Source organism: Pogona vitticeps, chromosome 4, assembly GCF_051106095.1.
Source record: "Pogona vitticeps strain Pit_001003342236 chromosome 4, PviZW2.1, whole genome shotgun sequence".
Classification (NCBI taxonomy): domain Eukaryota; kingdom Metazoa; phylum Chordata; class Lepidosauria; order Squamata; family Agamidae; genus Pogona; species Pogona vitticeps.
In genome coordinates, this window is record NC_135786.1 from 44,471,615 (window position 1) to 44,487,142 (window position 15,528).

The following is a 15,528-nucleotide window of genomic DNA, read 5'->3' on the forward strand; positions in this document are numbered from 1 at the left end:
GATCCATAGCTCCAGTGATATTTGGCTAGGGCTTATCTATGGTATTCAGAAACTCTCCCTCTTTCCTACTGGCTTGGCTTTCCACTAGAATAAGGCTGTCTGTCTTCTTTGATTTTCTATGCACTTGACATTCAAAAATCTGGTACATTAATATTTTTAAAACCATAATGCATTCTACCCAGTGGTGCAATGTTTTCATGTGCTCTATTCAAATTTATTGTAGTAGGATGCAAGCCTATCTTCCTATCCTATGTCAATAAATAGTTGCATACAAGAACTAAACAGATTCCTTCCACTGGGTCCTTCTCCCTCCTTTCTGGCTATGCAATAACCAGATAAGAAGAACCATGAAGTTGATCCCCCCAACCCCCACCTCTTATAACAAAACTATAGCAGCTTGGGGGAATTTCCACAGGGATAAAGCTCCATTGTTGCTAGTGCCAGGTATGGATAGTTCTTCAGACTGTACTCCTCTCATCAGTGGTGGTGGTGGTGGTGGTGGTAGTGACAGCAGCAGCAGCAGCATCAACAACAGAAAATGTTTTAGTAATATTCTAGTAAGTGTCTGAAACACTTTGCATACTTTAGTTTTTAAGTAATATCTATATACAGTAGGACAGTATTACTGTCACCATTTTATTTATTTGATTTATTTTACACCTTTGTCCACAGAAGTGGGTGGGTTCATAAAAACTGAGTAAGGAATAGTAGCTTGTGATTGTTGTGGATTTTTAGGGCTCTTGGCCATGTTCTGAAGGTTGTTCTTCCTAACATTTTGCCAGTCTTTGTGGTGGGCATCTTCAGAGGACAGCACTCTCTGCTCTGGTGTAGTTTGCTTGGGAGTGGAGTATTTATGGCTGTGAGATAGGCTTTTATCCTATTCAGGAGATGGGTGATTAGTGTGTCTTGTTGTGGGTGTATTGTTGTGCTAAAGAGAAGAGATTATTTGTCACTGTGATTAATGGTTGTCATTAGCTGATCTTTTGTGTGTAGTGATCCCTGGTCCTTGTGGCTGGGTAGAGTTCATTGACCTTTCGCACACTGTATTTTTCAGAGCTGGGAGCCAAGTTTTGTTGAGTTTCAAACTTTCCTCTTTTTTGTTGAAGTTATTTTGGTGCTTCTTGATTTCAATGGCTTCCCTGTGCAGTCTGACATAATGATTGCTGGTGTTGTCCAGTATTTCAGTATTTTGAAATAGAATTTCATGTTCCACTTGTTTTAGGGCATGTTCGGCTACTGCAGATTTTTCTGGTTGTTTTAGTCTGCAGTGTCTCTCATGTTCTTTGATTCTGGTGTGGATGCTTCGTTTTGTGGTTCCAATATATACCTGTCCACAACTGCAGTGGTGAGGGGGTCCCTTCTGTCCTTTGCTGACCCTAACATTTGTTGTATTTTTATGGTGGGCTTGAATAGTGTTTGTAGATTGTGTTTTTTTCAAAAGTTTCCCCATGCGGTCCGTGACCTCTTTGATGTATGGCAGAAATACTTTATTTGTGGGTGACTGTTTTTCTTCTTCAATTTGGTGTTGTTTTCTTGGTTTGATGGCTCTTGTGATTTCATTTTTGGAGTAGCCATTTGCCCGTAGGGCCCAATTCAGATGGTTGAGTTCAGTGCTGAGAAACTGAGCTTCACTGTTCCGATTTGCGCAGTCTACCAGTGTTTTGATTATGCCTCTTTTTTGCTGTGGATGATGGTTGGAGTTTTTGTGTAGGTACCGATCTGTGTGGGTGGGTTTTCTGTAGATCTTGTATCCCAGTCAGAGATCAGTTTTGCGTAGTTTGCTTAAGTGTACCCAGAGAAATTTTATAGCTGAACTGAGATGTAACTTAAAGACTTCCTATTTCACAAATGTAATATTGTAACCTCTATCTTGCATTGCTATCTATCTCCTGGGGTTGAACAAATTAGATTATATCCGGCTCTGCATATATTTAACCAATATCCTGCATGATTTCTGCACATTTTAATTTACACAAAATTTATATCCATTTTTTTCATTTTTTCCTAAATATTCATGTTCTACTCATTTTTCCAGGATGTCTGCATTTCTGCACACAACTTTCCCTAATATACACATTTTTAAAAAGAAAATTGCAGCACAACATTTGGAGGAACATAGAATTTGAAAGATCCCTGTGTTCCTATGAGCATCTTAGCATGGAAGTGTGGATTAAATTGGTTTGCTTCAAAAAGGGAGACCGAACAAAATTGTCTAATATCCCTGCTCTCATCCCAGTAGCACAAAGAGATGAGATCTCTTTGAACTTTGCTGTGAACACCCATTAGCTACTGAAGAGGTGAAATTAAAAACTTTTCTTCTTATGGTGCTTTGAGGCCATTCAACACGTTATCCTTGCTTTATTAATTTTAAAAAAGTTTTTCAAAGAGTACTATATACTTTTGTTGGCACTTTCCCACTTTTTAGAAAGTTCAGACTATTTGTCTTTCCTCTTCGTTTATACAGTATGGATAGGAGGATGCTTTTCACTTGCATAATACCTGTTCTTTTGTATAATGGTTTCCCAGGAACCGAGCCAATGCTATTGAGAGTAATGTAGAAGATGTGGTGGACAATTTGAGACAAGCAAACACAGCACTGCAAGAGGCTGAAGACACTATCCGTGGCTCTGGTTATTCTCTCCAATTTGTTCAAAGCCGCCTTGATGAGGTAAAGTAAATTTCTGGCATTGAACCCCTTATATGAGCTCCTACTTAAAAGCAGACCTGCAAAACATCCAATCCTCCAGGTAAACTGCTGTCCACAATCATGTGTTGTGATTGTTCTGCTGTATGCTCGACACTGCCATTTCAAAGTAGGCAATCATAAGTGAGAAGTTTAGCAAGCTCTTTGTGGGCTTAATGCATGATTATTTGATTTGTCAGTATGATTAGTCAGTGGGTACAAGATGGACAAGACAATTTTGTGAAGACTTGCAGACTTCAAGATGTTTCTAGAGGAGTAGTTGTGCTATGTTGTGGTATTCTGCAGCAAAAAACAAAAAAATCTGGTAGCACCTTAAGATGAACAAGTCTGGTTTGGCCTAAGCATTTGTAGACTGCCATCTGAGGAAGTGAACTGCAGTCCACAAAAGGTTGTGCCAAACACAGCTTTCTCCTTACAGACTAAGGTGCATGATGATTCTTTCAAGTTTTTACTCAAGGTGTATAAAAAAGTTTAGAGAGAAGGGCTTCTATTTCTTAACTTGTATTCTAAGATGGTTTGCTAAGCTATATCTCCATTGTTACAAAAGTTGAAACTTGTTAAGGAAAAACTGATGCAAAGATGTTTTGTTTTTGTTTTTTCTGTTTGTACTTTCACTGATGTCCTTGCATTCTCTTTGAATCTATGCCACATAATTTTATCATGATAGTATTAATTCATTACAATAAAGGGTGAGGCTTAGTTCTTTTCATGATCTGTACACTTTCTGCTACAGTGTAGATGCCTTATGAGCCTGCCTTCTTGGGTTGTATTTCTTCCAGGACAACCTTTTGTTCCTATTGTTATTCTGAAGGCAACTAAGTGCTATTCCAGATAAGGCAAAAGTTCCAGTTCATTTGACTATGACTGGTTGACGTTCATCTCAGTGGAAAGCAGAATTCATGTCCACAATGAAATTTGAAAAGGTGCATTTCCAAAATTCTGTTTCTTTTGAGTGATCATTGAAATCACTTACACAATCTCCCTTCCACTAACTGCCTTCTGTTGTTTTATAACACATAATACAGCCATATTGTGGAATTTTGTCAGAGTACATCTGCACATAATCACCACACTTCTCCAGGCAAACTGATTTGGTCATTATTTTGGAGAATCCAAATTTTATGCACTCATCATCGAACTGCAGATTGGGTTCCTTGTAATATTTTTGAATATGATTTTCTTTTATTAAATTGCCAAATTATTTATCCTTTGGGACATTCAGATTCAAACTGTCCTTGGTCCAGCTAAGAAGAGTGTGAGGGAGATCACTGATCATCTGGATGGTTTCTCTGAGAGACTTCGCCTGTTGCAGAACAAAGCCAACCAGAACCGGCTGATGGCTGTTGATGCTGAGCAGAGAGCATCAGAAGCTAGTAATCAAGCTATGAATGCTCAACAGGTATGAAAATCAGTGCTTTGAGAAACAAACAAAACCAGCAAAGCCCACAATAGCTTTGTAAACACAATATTTAGCTAGATAGACTTCTGCTCTCATCTAACATGGCTGCGCTTGTGCCCTTGAATGACAACAGGCCTGGTCAATACTTCTTGGCAGATGTTCCTGTCTCAGCCATTACTCTTGACAGTGACCTGGGTCTGTACAGGCTGCATAGACCATCTTTATACTGCTTGTCTGGCTTGTCAAACTCCATTTAGTTGCATCCTTAAACTGCATGGGAGAAGAAAAGCAGAGTGTGACACAAAGGCTGGTTTCCTGAGAATAAACTGTGATGAATAACAATGAGAAGGAATATGCAGAAAAAGGACTGAGGTGATCTGACACTGACAGTTTTATGTTCAGGGTGGAAAACCAGTTTTATAGGTAATCTTAAATGGATATACATGGTACCTCCATTAATGCAAGATAACATCTGACACAAGGAACTATATAATCTCTGTTCCATGTAGATGGCAGAAAATCTGAACGCTTGAGATTTTGGTAATATGAGTTCTATGTTATGAGTGTGATGGGTAGATTATTAACCACCCACTTCATCATTCCCCACCACCCATCCAGGGATTTGAACAGGTGAAACAAAAATATGCAGAACTGAAGAAGCGGATGAAGCAACAGCCATTTCTGGGAGAGCAAAGGGCTCGGATCCAAAATGCCCAAGAGGAAGCCAACACATTGTTTAAGGAAGCCTTGAGTACAGCATCCAAAATGGGAGGTAAAGAGAACATGGACATGAGTTCCCATATTTACAGCTGATCTCAAAACCTTTATCCTCCCTGTACTGCCATGCCAAACAGGATTGTGGATTTGTAAAGTCTATTAAAAAGGCTCCTTCCAAATAAAAATCAAGATTCTAGAAATGAAATCTTGATTGGTTCAGGGGCAATGTTCTTGGTGCTTAGTGTAAAGGGAGAATGTTCCTGGTTATGTTCCCTGCGTTGGTGCCAGATATGGAAAGCATTCTTGGGGCTGTAAGAAGTGTGGTCTGAAATGCAAAAGAGTTTACGTTACCAAGTGGAGCCTATGCACATCTGTACAGCAGAGATATAACCCCTGCTGATTCCTTTCCAAGGTTTGACTGAGAAGTTGAAGGATTCATAGAGCCTCTGCATCTTAGTTTGTTCTTTTAATGGTGCATCCATGCTGAGAGAGTATAAACACTGTGTGCTATCCAGCCACTCACGGGCTCCCTTCCTAACAACCAGTTGCTAAGCTAAGTGCCAAGTTTTTTTTCTGCTTCATTTGGATACTTCAGTGTGAAGCTTTCAAACCTAATGCCTTTGCACAATATGTCTTGGGAAGCAGCCAGCATGTAAACTAAGTGGCTTGGCCCCTGTGGCAGGTGCAGTGTGAATAACTGACTGGCCCAAAGCCAGAGATTTTTTTTTTTATTGTCAAGGGGAGTTGGTGCTGCTTCCATTGATAAAGCTGCACTTCTAACGAATGCCTTTCATTGAAGGTGCCTCTCTCTGTGCCAGAGAGTTGGCAGTGGGCCGCCCCCGGGTGGGTACTCCTGCTCGCAGTTTGCTGAAAGCTGTAAGGAATGTTGATATTATTAAACAAGCCAGGAGGCAATTTCTCATGCAAAGCACGAGGGGCATCTATTGCCAGTCTCGGCTGACGTCAATGTCAAAACTCATTTGGCCCCATCAGAAGGACCGGATGCTTTATCGGACAGAAACGCTAGATTGATTAAGGATGCTGCATAAAGGAGCAGCAATTGAGTTCAGACCCTGCCAGGGATTTAGGGAAGCTGAACAAGGCTGCTTCTAGCTGGTATAGTGGACAGGCAGAAAATACTTCCTGTAGGGTATGTGGTGTAGTAGACCCATGCAGACATCCATCACTAAATTAGCTTCAGCAAACAGGGACTAATTATTGTTCTGCACCAGGAATTTTCATTAGCTTGTTTTGCTCCTGCTTTTTGCATGAATATTCATTTTCTTCTTCAGGGATCACAGGGTATTCTTGGGTTTTAAAATATGCTGAGTATGTGCACAAACATCTGTGCACAATAGCTAACCAGTGGTCTCCAGATGTTAAACACATCCATGATTGACTAAGTTGACAGACACACTCCATAACAGAATACACATTATAAAATTAACAGGGAATTAAATAATCTCTTGCCCTCTGGACAAACAGGAATGAGAAAGGCAAGACAGAGGGACTGGTTGATAGCCTGTGTAATGCTGGAGGGTTTCATTTTTAGCATATGTGCTTCTAAAGTGAGCAGAAAAGCTAGAGAAACAAAGATTTTCTTGCATCTAACCCATTACTCTGTCATTTTTCAGCTATAGAAACAGAGCTCCAAACAAGTAATGATGCACTCATCCTGGAATCAGCCAAGCTGGCAGGCCTAGAGAAGAAAGTGGAAACAATTCGTGATTATATTACCCGCCGAGTTTCATATTATGCCACCTGTACAGATTAGAATGATTTATTCTTGTCATCTGGTTGATGCTTTCCCCCTAATGTGCAGAATTGCCTCTTTCTAAATAAAACAATTTTATCAGCCATTTGTGTGTTAACCTTCCACAATCCTTAAAGTACCTAGAATCTCCTTATGGTAGTAAACGGTTCTTGCAGCTGCTTTTTAAAGAGTATGCGTTTATTTTGCAAGGTTCTGTCCAATGAGGAACAAGATTAAAGCTGGGTTTAAAGAGAGCAAGAAAAGCAAACAAGCCTAAACAAATAATGTTTTTTAAAAATAAGAGTAGTACATACTTTAGATTTCGTTGCCTACTGCAGGACATGTTGTATCATTAGATACCATCTGCTTTACTGTGACACTCTACAATCAATTCAAAGGAAATATAGTCACCATTGGTGTTGGTTTCCAGGTCCTGCAATGTGAATTACCAGGTGCTTCCATAATTGTCAATAACTGGCAGGCACTTAGAAACCAATCCACTTTATTAAGCACATAGTGTATTATACAATTACTGGCTTGGAAGCAGAAATTAATTTCATCAAGAGAAGGGCCCCCTCTACATGTAGGAAGCAATGCAGAAGCCGCATGCAAGCTGCAGTGAGATAAATGGCACTGGTGCATGTCTGGCAGGTTGCTCTCGTATCATAAATGCAAGTGACACAAATGAAGAAACATGGGATGCTTTCTCCTCTTCAACCAAAAGGGCTCACAATGAAACAAAAACAACATACTCCCCTCCACTTACACACCAAAGCATGGTTCTGTTACTATACTGAATTGTTATGGCTACGCAGCATGCACTTGCCCTCCCCCCCAACCAACATCAAAGAAGATACAGCATTATTTAAGGGCATATACTGAAAATGTAAGCAGGTGTCACTCTTCAGTAAAAATGTTTCCCTGTTTGTACGAATGGCCCTTCTCACATTTGAAGATATTTGCATCGTAAGATTTGTCAGGCCAGTGAACGTGCAGTGCTTCAGTCAGCGGCCACTGCCATCGGAGAATGTATTTCGGGCGAGCGGATCTCCTGAGTGGCCGTCCTCTCTTCTTGCACAATTGATGTTTGACTTCGAAGCTTTGAAGAGAATAATTCAACAGCCCTTCTGAAACAGAAGGGCCATCTTATTAAGTGGGAGCAAGTCTAATGGGAAAATAATTTTCAAATTAATTCTTTCTTTGTGTTTTTAAAAGCACTGTGGAGTAACTGCAGGAAACCCTAAGCGCTCTGAATGTTTTGGATTATTTATGACTATAATCCAGTACCATTGACCTTTAGAGATGGGCACGAACCTCAATTCAGAGGTCCAGCCCAAACTGTTGCCATGCTCAGTGTTTAGTGCACATGGTGCACTCCCCCTCCCACCTCCCTGCACACTTGCCCATTCCTCAGATGAGATGCGCTTCCCTCCCTGGCTTCCCAGTGTGACTACCTACTCACCTTTTTCAGCATGCTCTTCCCACCTCCACCTCCTCCAACAGCTGCCCACTCCAAGGCACCACTGCAGGATGTGCCAGTTCCCTACAACTTGTTCACTGTTGAACATTACTGACTTCCCTTGGAGCTGCCACCATAAGACCTGGCATAACTCCAATGGCATAAATCTCATTGGTGAATAGGTGCTAGTGACAAAGTTGCCACTTGCATTTCTCATCACACTCTAGTCATACGACTTGGTGGATAACAAGAAATAGAAGTGCAGACTTCTTAACAAGTGGCAGTTTGCCACCAAAGATATTCAGTCACATTCTGGCCATGAGCATTAAGGAAGCAGGCAAATAGGCTACAATCCAGTACAGAATTAAGTAGGCTTAAGTGTTTTGAGATCTATGAATTTATATGGTGAAGTTTGGTTTATTTAACACTTAGTACTTAAAAGCAACAACAGTAACAACAACAATGTGCCATCAAGTCCATTCTGACTTATGGCAACCCTGCTGGAGGTTTCTAGGTGTGCGTGCGTGTGTGTGTCTGTGTGTGTGTGTCGTGTGTGTGTGTGTGTGTGTGTGTGTGTGTGTGTGTGTGTGTAATGCCTATACTGTATATGCGGTGGCATTAGATATATCTCCATTATATATATATAAGGGAGAGATATATAATGCCACCGTATACAGTATAGGCATTACACAAACACACACACGCACCCCTAGAACCCTCCGGCCTAATGGAAGGTTTTCTATAACATCTGGATGTTGACACACTTACCTGTAAAAGAGTGAGTGTGGCTCATGGCTGTTTTTCTGATCACATTACCAAACAAACTCCTGTTTGCCCACCACCAAAATATGAGTGACTACTCTTCACTGGAACAAGGACTTCTGATTTGCAGTGACTAATATTTAGAAGAGGATACAGAGAACAAAACAGAAGAGTTAATTTCTTAAGTGAGCAGGAAAAAGAATCAACATTTATTTATTAAAACAGAGGTCAGGAATCTATGATTTTCTATGAATCTATGATTTTCTAAATGGATGATAACTCACATCATCCTTGCTCACTGCCAACATTGATTGGGCAAGTGGGAATCTGAACTCAGTTTTCTTGCGTTTTCATCCACTTAGTGACCCTTTGGATCCTTTTCAGTTTCACAGTCCTGATCATTCTGATTCTATGAAAACCTGAAGGGCCACAGATTGCTGACAACTGTACTATCTTTAAGTGTACATATATATAGCCATGACATCTATACATCTATACTATTCTCTCTCTCTCTCTCTCTCTCTCTCCCTCTCCCTCTCTCTCTCTCTCTCTCTCTCTCTCTCTCTCTCTCACACACACACACACACACACACACACACACACACACACACACACACACACACACACACACACACACACACACACACACACACGTATGTGAGGCAGGTCATCTATTAGTACAAACACATTTGAATGTCTCATGCAATGTATTTTCAAATCTGTGACATTTTTGTGTCCCATCTGCAATATAATGGTCAGATTTAACAGTCCACTGTCATCATCACTGTTGTAGAGCTGCAGAGGCAGAAGGGACCCTATGGATCATTGAGTCCAACCCTGGTCTAGGAGGCACAGTGGAATCAATGTCCACTGAGAGCACACTGGATATTTAAACCATTGGAATTAAGTATAGGGTGTTTCTGAAATTTTATACAGTCATTCCATCAATTTTTATTTTTTTATTTATTGAATTTATATCCCGCCTATCTAGTCAGTTACGACCACTCAAGAAATGGTATCAGAGGCACTTTCTCTCCTAAAGATATTCCAAGAGCTCCATTTGGCCTTCTGATCCTTCAGCCTAATCCTATCAGATGGCAAAATAAGACAAGAAAATTTAGCATCTCCTTAGAAGAGGTTTCCCTTCAAGTGATAAAAGATGCCTATTTGTCATGGCAAAGGATTTTCCTTACCTTTACGTCTTGCATTTAGCTGGCTTTATTTTGTAATTATTCATGAGAAAGTTAACACAATTTTAATTTGTGAAGCTGTTGGCTGAGGCACATATTTCTGACAAAATCCCATTACAGGAGAAAAAACAGGTTAATCAACTGATTCCTTTTTAATATATAGTTTGAACCTAAGTCTCTCCCAGTTATAACTGGTTCCAGCTGCTTCTGTTACTTTTTTCATATGAATTCAGTGGAAGAATGTGCTGTTCCCTAGGGGAGGGCAGAGAAGAGGAATCTGTCTTATTTCTGATATATGAAAAAAGATATTTCATAATCAGAGTGATTAGACTGGAGCTGTGAGGGATCTATAATAGGTCATTTCTGATCAAAATAGGAAACTAAGTACTGTATGTAATTTTGAGGGGGTTACTCCAGTTGTGGGGGTTAATGATGCACACACCTGGGACAGGAGGAGGGGGCAGGTTGTGTGTGTAGATGGAAACTGTAAAGCTAGAGGTGGTGGAGGAGGCTCATGGATTGAACCAGGGTCTGCAGAAACAGAGGTGGGAGACTCAGCAAGGAAAGGAATTAGCTCAACACTGTGCTGATGCCCTCCTTCTTGGCCTCTTTGTGTATGTCCTCAAGAAGGACCCCTGGACTGAGATCCTAATGGAGCCTTGGCTACCTAAAGGGACAGCAAGAATCCAACACCACTCCAAAACCCCGAAGATCTTGGCTGAAGTGTTCAAACCGCAGTCAGCAAGGTTCCCTATCTCCACCACGGTCCATTCAGATGCTGACTCCTATGCTGAAGAGGCGCTAGAGATGACAGCACCAGTGCCAAGGGGAGTACCCATAATGTCTGCAGGCAGAGGTGACTCAGCATCCAGGTGAGCATCTGGGATAGGTTACAAACCTTCCCTGAAGGGAGCCAAGGGGCACAGACTGGGGCAGGGACTTTCGGTCACTCCATGGTTTATATTCAGTGAAGTTAACTGGGGACTGTGAGGAGACTGATGTTGCTCAGGGAGCAGTGCAGGGAAGTCAGTCCCATGAAGACAGGACTTGTAGGGAGGAGGTTGCTGGTGACGAAACTAGGTCTGTAAATGTTATCTCCCTTTCAGTAAAGTTGGAGTTTCCTCAACCTGCTACGCTGTAGACAATGGATACCTATGCAGGGAAGGGGTTGTCCACCACCCCAAAACTTAGACAGGCAGTGGCACTTACAGCACTACAGTTCTAGTTTCTACCAACTTGATCCAGCATGGCCAATGGTTAGGGATGATGGGTATTGTTGTAGTTTAACATCTGTAGAGCCAAGGCTTCTCCACACATTTTAACCCAAACATTAGCCCCACAATACTTCTTTGTGCCTATTTTGCTGCTGGTTTTGTACTTTTATTATTATTATTATTATTATTATTATTATTATTATTATTATTATTATTATTATTATTATTATTATTATTATTATTATTATTATTATTATTATTATTATTATTATTATTAATAATAATAATAATAATAATAATAATAATAATAATAATAATAATAATAATAATAATAATAATAATAATAATAATAATAATAATAATAATAATAATAATAATAATAATAATAATAGAGTTCATTTATTTTTTTGTGTTTATTTCTGTATTTGTCTAGTGAGTGACTTTGGTACCCTTCAACAACAAGCTCATGGATTTCAAGATATATAAGGACATGAAAATCACTACCTTGCCCTGATTAGCAGAACTCTCATCTTTTTCTGTGATTAAGACACAATAACATTATTGACCACCCTTCTCCAGAGGTATTTGTCCAAACTCCTGCTGTCCCCAGAAAACACAGCCAGTGTCTATGCTACCAGAAGATCATTGGTAGTGAAGACCCACACAGCAATGTATTCACGAATGACCAGAGCACAGAGTGCTGTCCTCTGAAGATGCCAGCCACAGACACTGGCGAAACATTAGGAAGAACAACCTTCAGAACACGGCCAAAGAGCCCGAAAAACCCACAGCAGCCACCCCACATAGCAGTTTGACTCAAGCAACCCTACTTAGGGAAGGCTCTAATATATTGTATGTAGCAATTAGGATTTCTAATTCAACAATTTCACCTGGTGGAATGGATACCTACTGCGACTTGGCACCTCTTTTGAGGAGTACTGACTCTGAGCAAAAGCCTGTCTTCACTTTCTCATGTGTCCCACATGCTGCACTGTTGTCCACTGAAGGTCTGTTGGGAGAGGTCTGGCTGTCCTCCATGGCTATGGTGGTGGCAACAGAGAGGGATGTAATAGTGAGATGATCCACATGCTGGCTGTCAAGCATCTTGTCCTGTTGATTGGAAAGTTCTGGAGTATTCTGGTAGGGCAACACAGGAATCAACCTCTTTGCATTTTGATTTTGCTGTTCCTGGCTGGTAACTGACGGAGTAGCTGGCCTTGAGGCATTCTGCACCTGAATGAACGGAAGACTGCTTTTGGTGGTCAGATCTGTGTTGTGGCAATTCATGTGGAGTTTCTTCATGTGATGAACAACGGCTGCAGCATTGAAGGCTTGCTAATAAACAAGAGAAGAACAGATTCTGTGAGACTGGTCTAAGAGATGGATGAGCATTGAATCTGTTCAGATGCCATTCTACATGGGGACAATTCAACTTGGGAGAAAACCAGGTTTATGGATCTTCTCCCCCTTCATTACAGGCAAAAATCAACACATAAACTAGAAGCTGTTTCTGTGATTGAACCTGATAGGTTGATGTCAGAGATAATCCAATGGAAAAAAATGGAAACAATAGGAAAGATTTCAGAACACATGTGCAATCTTAGACATACTTATCTGCAAGTAAGGCAAACTGTCTGCAGTGAGATTTTTACTCTAGCTATATAAATTATCCAGAACTCATAAGAGCCTAGCACACTTCCAAAATGAATGCAATTTATTTTCTATTTCTTTATTATAGGCAAAATTAGCATAACAATTCTGCCATAATTAAGGGATTTGGCCCAGAAATCTACTGGCAATTTACCCTTATGTAAGGGAAATCACAGAGGTTCTTCTAGCAAATAGTCACTCCTTAACAAGGTGTGCATGTAGTCACATAACTGGCACTGGAATTATAGCAACCTGCATATTATGCCTTTAAGATGGCAGGGACTTTGTGGCTGAATGTCAATCAGTTAGCAGAAGCCAATTGTTTTCTCTTTACCTCAGATTACTTTTCCTGCCTTTTTTTTTTTTTACTCAGTCAGGGTTCAGTGTCAATTAGAGTCAGCAATGTCAGTGTTCTGTGTATGTTAGAGTCTGACAGTTATGGAGTCAGCAGTTAGAGTCTAAGTGAAGTGCTTATGTAAACAGATAGTCAATTAATGAAGTTAATCATTTGAGATCTCATATTATGTAACAAGTAAATTGGTTTTTTTAAATATGCTGATACATTTATATACATATACATATATGAACATTTGTGAATAAAATAGATACTTTTTAAAAATTCTTTTTCAGCACCAGAGTCTCTGACTGAATTGATTGAGACTATAGTGAGGTAAAATTAACTAACAATAAAGGGTGGTATATTCAAAGGAGACTTGTAATGTCTGGATTAGATATGGGGACCAATATAAAAATGAATTGGGATATTTGTTGAATATCCCTGATTCGTCAGATATTCATTGCTTTGTATTCTTGGGGTCCAGAGACTCTGATGAATACAAAGTAATAAATATAACCCTTTAATATTGTCCCTTTGTTGCCTATCTGCTTATGCCGTGGATCAGCTGTTCCTCAGGGACATAAGCAGAGAGGAATTTTTCCTTCAGGTGGCTTGCTAAAGCCTGCTCAAAGGGAATCTCACCCCTGGGGCTGGGAGATGGCTTTGGTCCCCCTTTGCTCCTCTTCCTATGCCCTGATGGGGATAGGAAGATGAATGTAGCCTGTCAGAAGCAATCCCCTATCCTCACTGTCTTTGCAAAGGAAGTAGGGCTGGGTGATCCCTTTGATCCCCCTTTTCCTCCTCTTCCTGTGCTGTGTGGGCATAGGGAGGCTGAGAGGGCTGTGACTTTTTTTTTTAGATAGCCCCATGGGCTGTCTAAAAAAAATATGACCCAACGAATAGATTCATTGTTTGTCGGGGCACTGGGGGACAATTTGTGGGTCATGGGTTATCAAGTTTGACAACCCATGAATCAAGATGAAGCGCCATTTTGGTGCTTCATCCCCATCTCTAGTCTAGATTTTTTTTTTCCTCCACTGCATACCTGGAGGTTTCAAGCCATTGATTTCCACACTCTTCTAATAATTGGCTGCATGCCCAGGAATGCAACCAGCACCTCATTAATGAGCAGTAATTTGCTGCTGCCGTTTACATAATTTCCATCAGGCAAGTAGAAATTGCCAGAAGGAGTCTGTTGTCACACCATTTGAGATTCATTTCTGCATACAGTATGCCAGACCACAGACCCAAATCACATTAAATGTTGTAGTATCCAAATACTAACAATTTGGAGTTTTGTTTTTGCTTTTGTAGAGAGTGGTTTCGCTGCAAATTTTACACTAGTCAGCTTTAGAATCTTGGGTCGTTGTTCTGAGACTATTCTTGAATATCAGCATCAGTCAACATACCTTCCACTTGCTTTTTGCAAAATTCTTCTGGATCTGTGCACTGACAGATGGATATATGTCACGGTACAGGGCTGTGTTTCCATTAATCCTGCAGACGGAGTGAGAGGAAAAACAAGCACGTAGGCAGATGGTGTTTGTGAGGCATTTTGCATTTTTGCAGCAGTTAGCTAATGTCTTTGTATGTTCAATCAATAATAATTAAATACATAAGGGGGAGAAAGCAACAGAGCATAATATAAACTAAGCCTGCAAAGCTTTAGCACAGTCAGAAGAGAGATGCCTCCCTCACTGGCTATCTTAATAGTGAACATACAGGTCAAAGGGAGGACTACGCTATGGTGACTTTCACAAGCATTACCAGCACAAATAAGGTAGTCTGAACAGAGAAAGTTGTCATAAGATGGATGTATTGTTTGAAGCACAGGACTGATTCTCAGCTTATTGCCAATTTATTTCCCTCAACACAAACCCACTTATTCTGGCCCTTCCTCTTGCACTGATATAGCCCTGAGAAAAGTCATTTTTCCTCTGTTTAGCCTTAGCTTCATTTTGTGAGATTCAGACAAATAGTGTCTTTACTTGAAAAAGCCCTTTGAGAGAACTGGAAGCACTGTCTTAATTGAAAATGTGTATTAGCTCTGCCATGGTTTCCTCAAATGAATCCTAGCAGCTAAAGTTCAGTGAGGTGTCAAGAATTTTCTCTCCTGCTCTGTTTACACTATTTCACTTCTTAATTTAACACTCCTTCAATCCCAGCACAAGTAAACATAGTTAGGAAAAATAGCAATTCCATATTTATATATTCTTTTCTCATGATTCATGTTAATTGAGATCTTGGAGAAGAAAATTATGTTTTATGATTCACGGCCATTGCCATGACAGAACAACTACAGCTTCTTACTACGTCACAAAAAGTTGCATGGTTTGATTGTAC

The 15,528-nt window shown here is 40.3% G+C and overlaps 2 protein-coding genes across 2 annotated transcripts in view; one reads left to right on the top strand and one right to left on the bottom strand.

Annotated features, from left to right (window-relative positions):
* LAMB3 (laminin subunit beta 3) overlaps window positions 1–6,679 on the top strand; it is a 63,948-nt gene extending 57,269 nt beyond the window's left edge. Inside the window, exons 20-23 of the mRNA XM_072997207.2 lie at window positions 2,527–2,668; window positions 3,927–4,103; window positions 4,722–4,875; window positions 6,455–6,679. Of these exons, the coding sequence (XP_072853308.2) occupies window positions 2,527–2,668; window positions 3,927–4,103; window positions 4,722–4,875; window positions 6,455–6,594 (613 nt within the window). The 3' untranslated portion in view covers window positions 6,595–6,679. The remainder of the gene's footprint in view (window positions 1–2,526; window positions 2,669–3,926; window positions 4,104–4,721; window positions 4,876–6,454) is intronic.
* Window positions 6,680–6,753: 74 nt separating this feature from the next.
* The window catches only part of CAMK1G (calcium/calmodulin dependent protein kinase IG), a 48,783-nt gene continuing 40,008 nt past the window's right edge, over window positions 6,754–15,528 (bottom strand). Inside the window, exons 10-13 of the mRNA XM_020780655.3 lie at window positions 14,595–14,682; window positions 12,109–12,533; window positions 8,801–8,927; window positions 6,754–7,700 (exon numbers count right to left, since the gene is read on the bottom strand). Of these exons, the coding sequence (XP_020636314.2) occupies window positions 8,840–8,927; window positions 12,109–12,533; window positions 14,595–14,682 (601 nt within the window). The 3' untranslated portion in view covers window positions 6,754–7,700; window positions 8,801–8,839. The remainder of the gene's footprint in view (window positions 7,701–8,800; window positions 8,928–12,108; window positions 12,534–14,594; window positions 14,683–15,528) is intronic.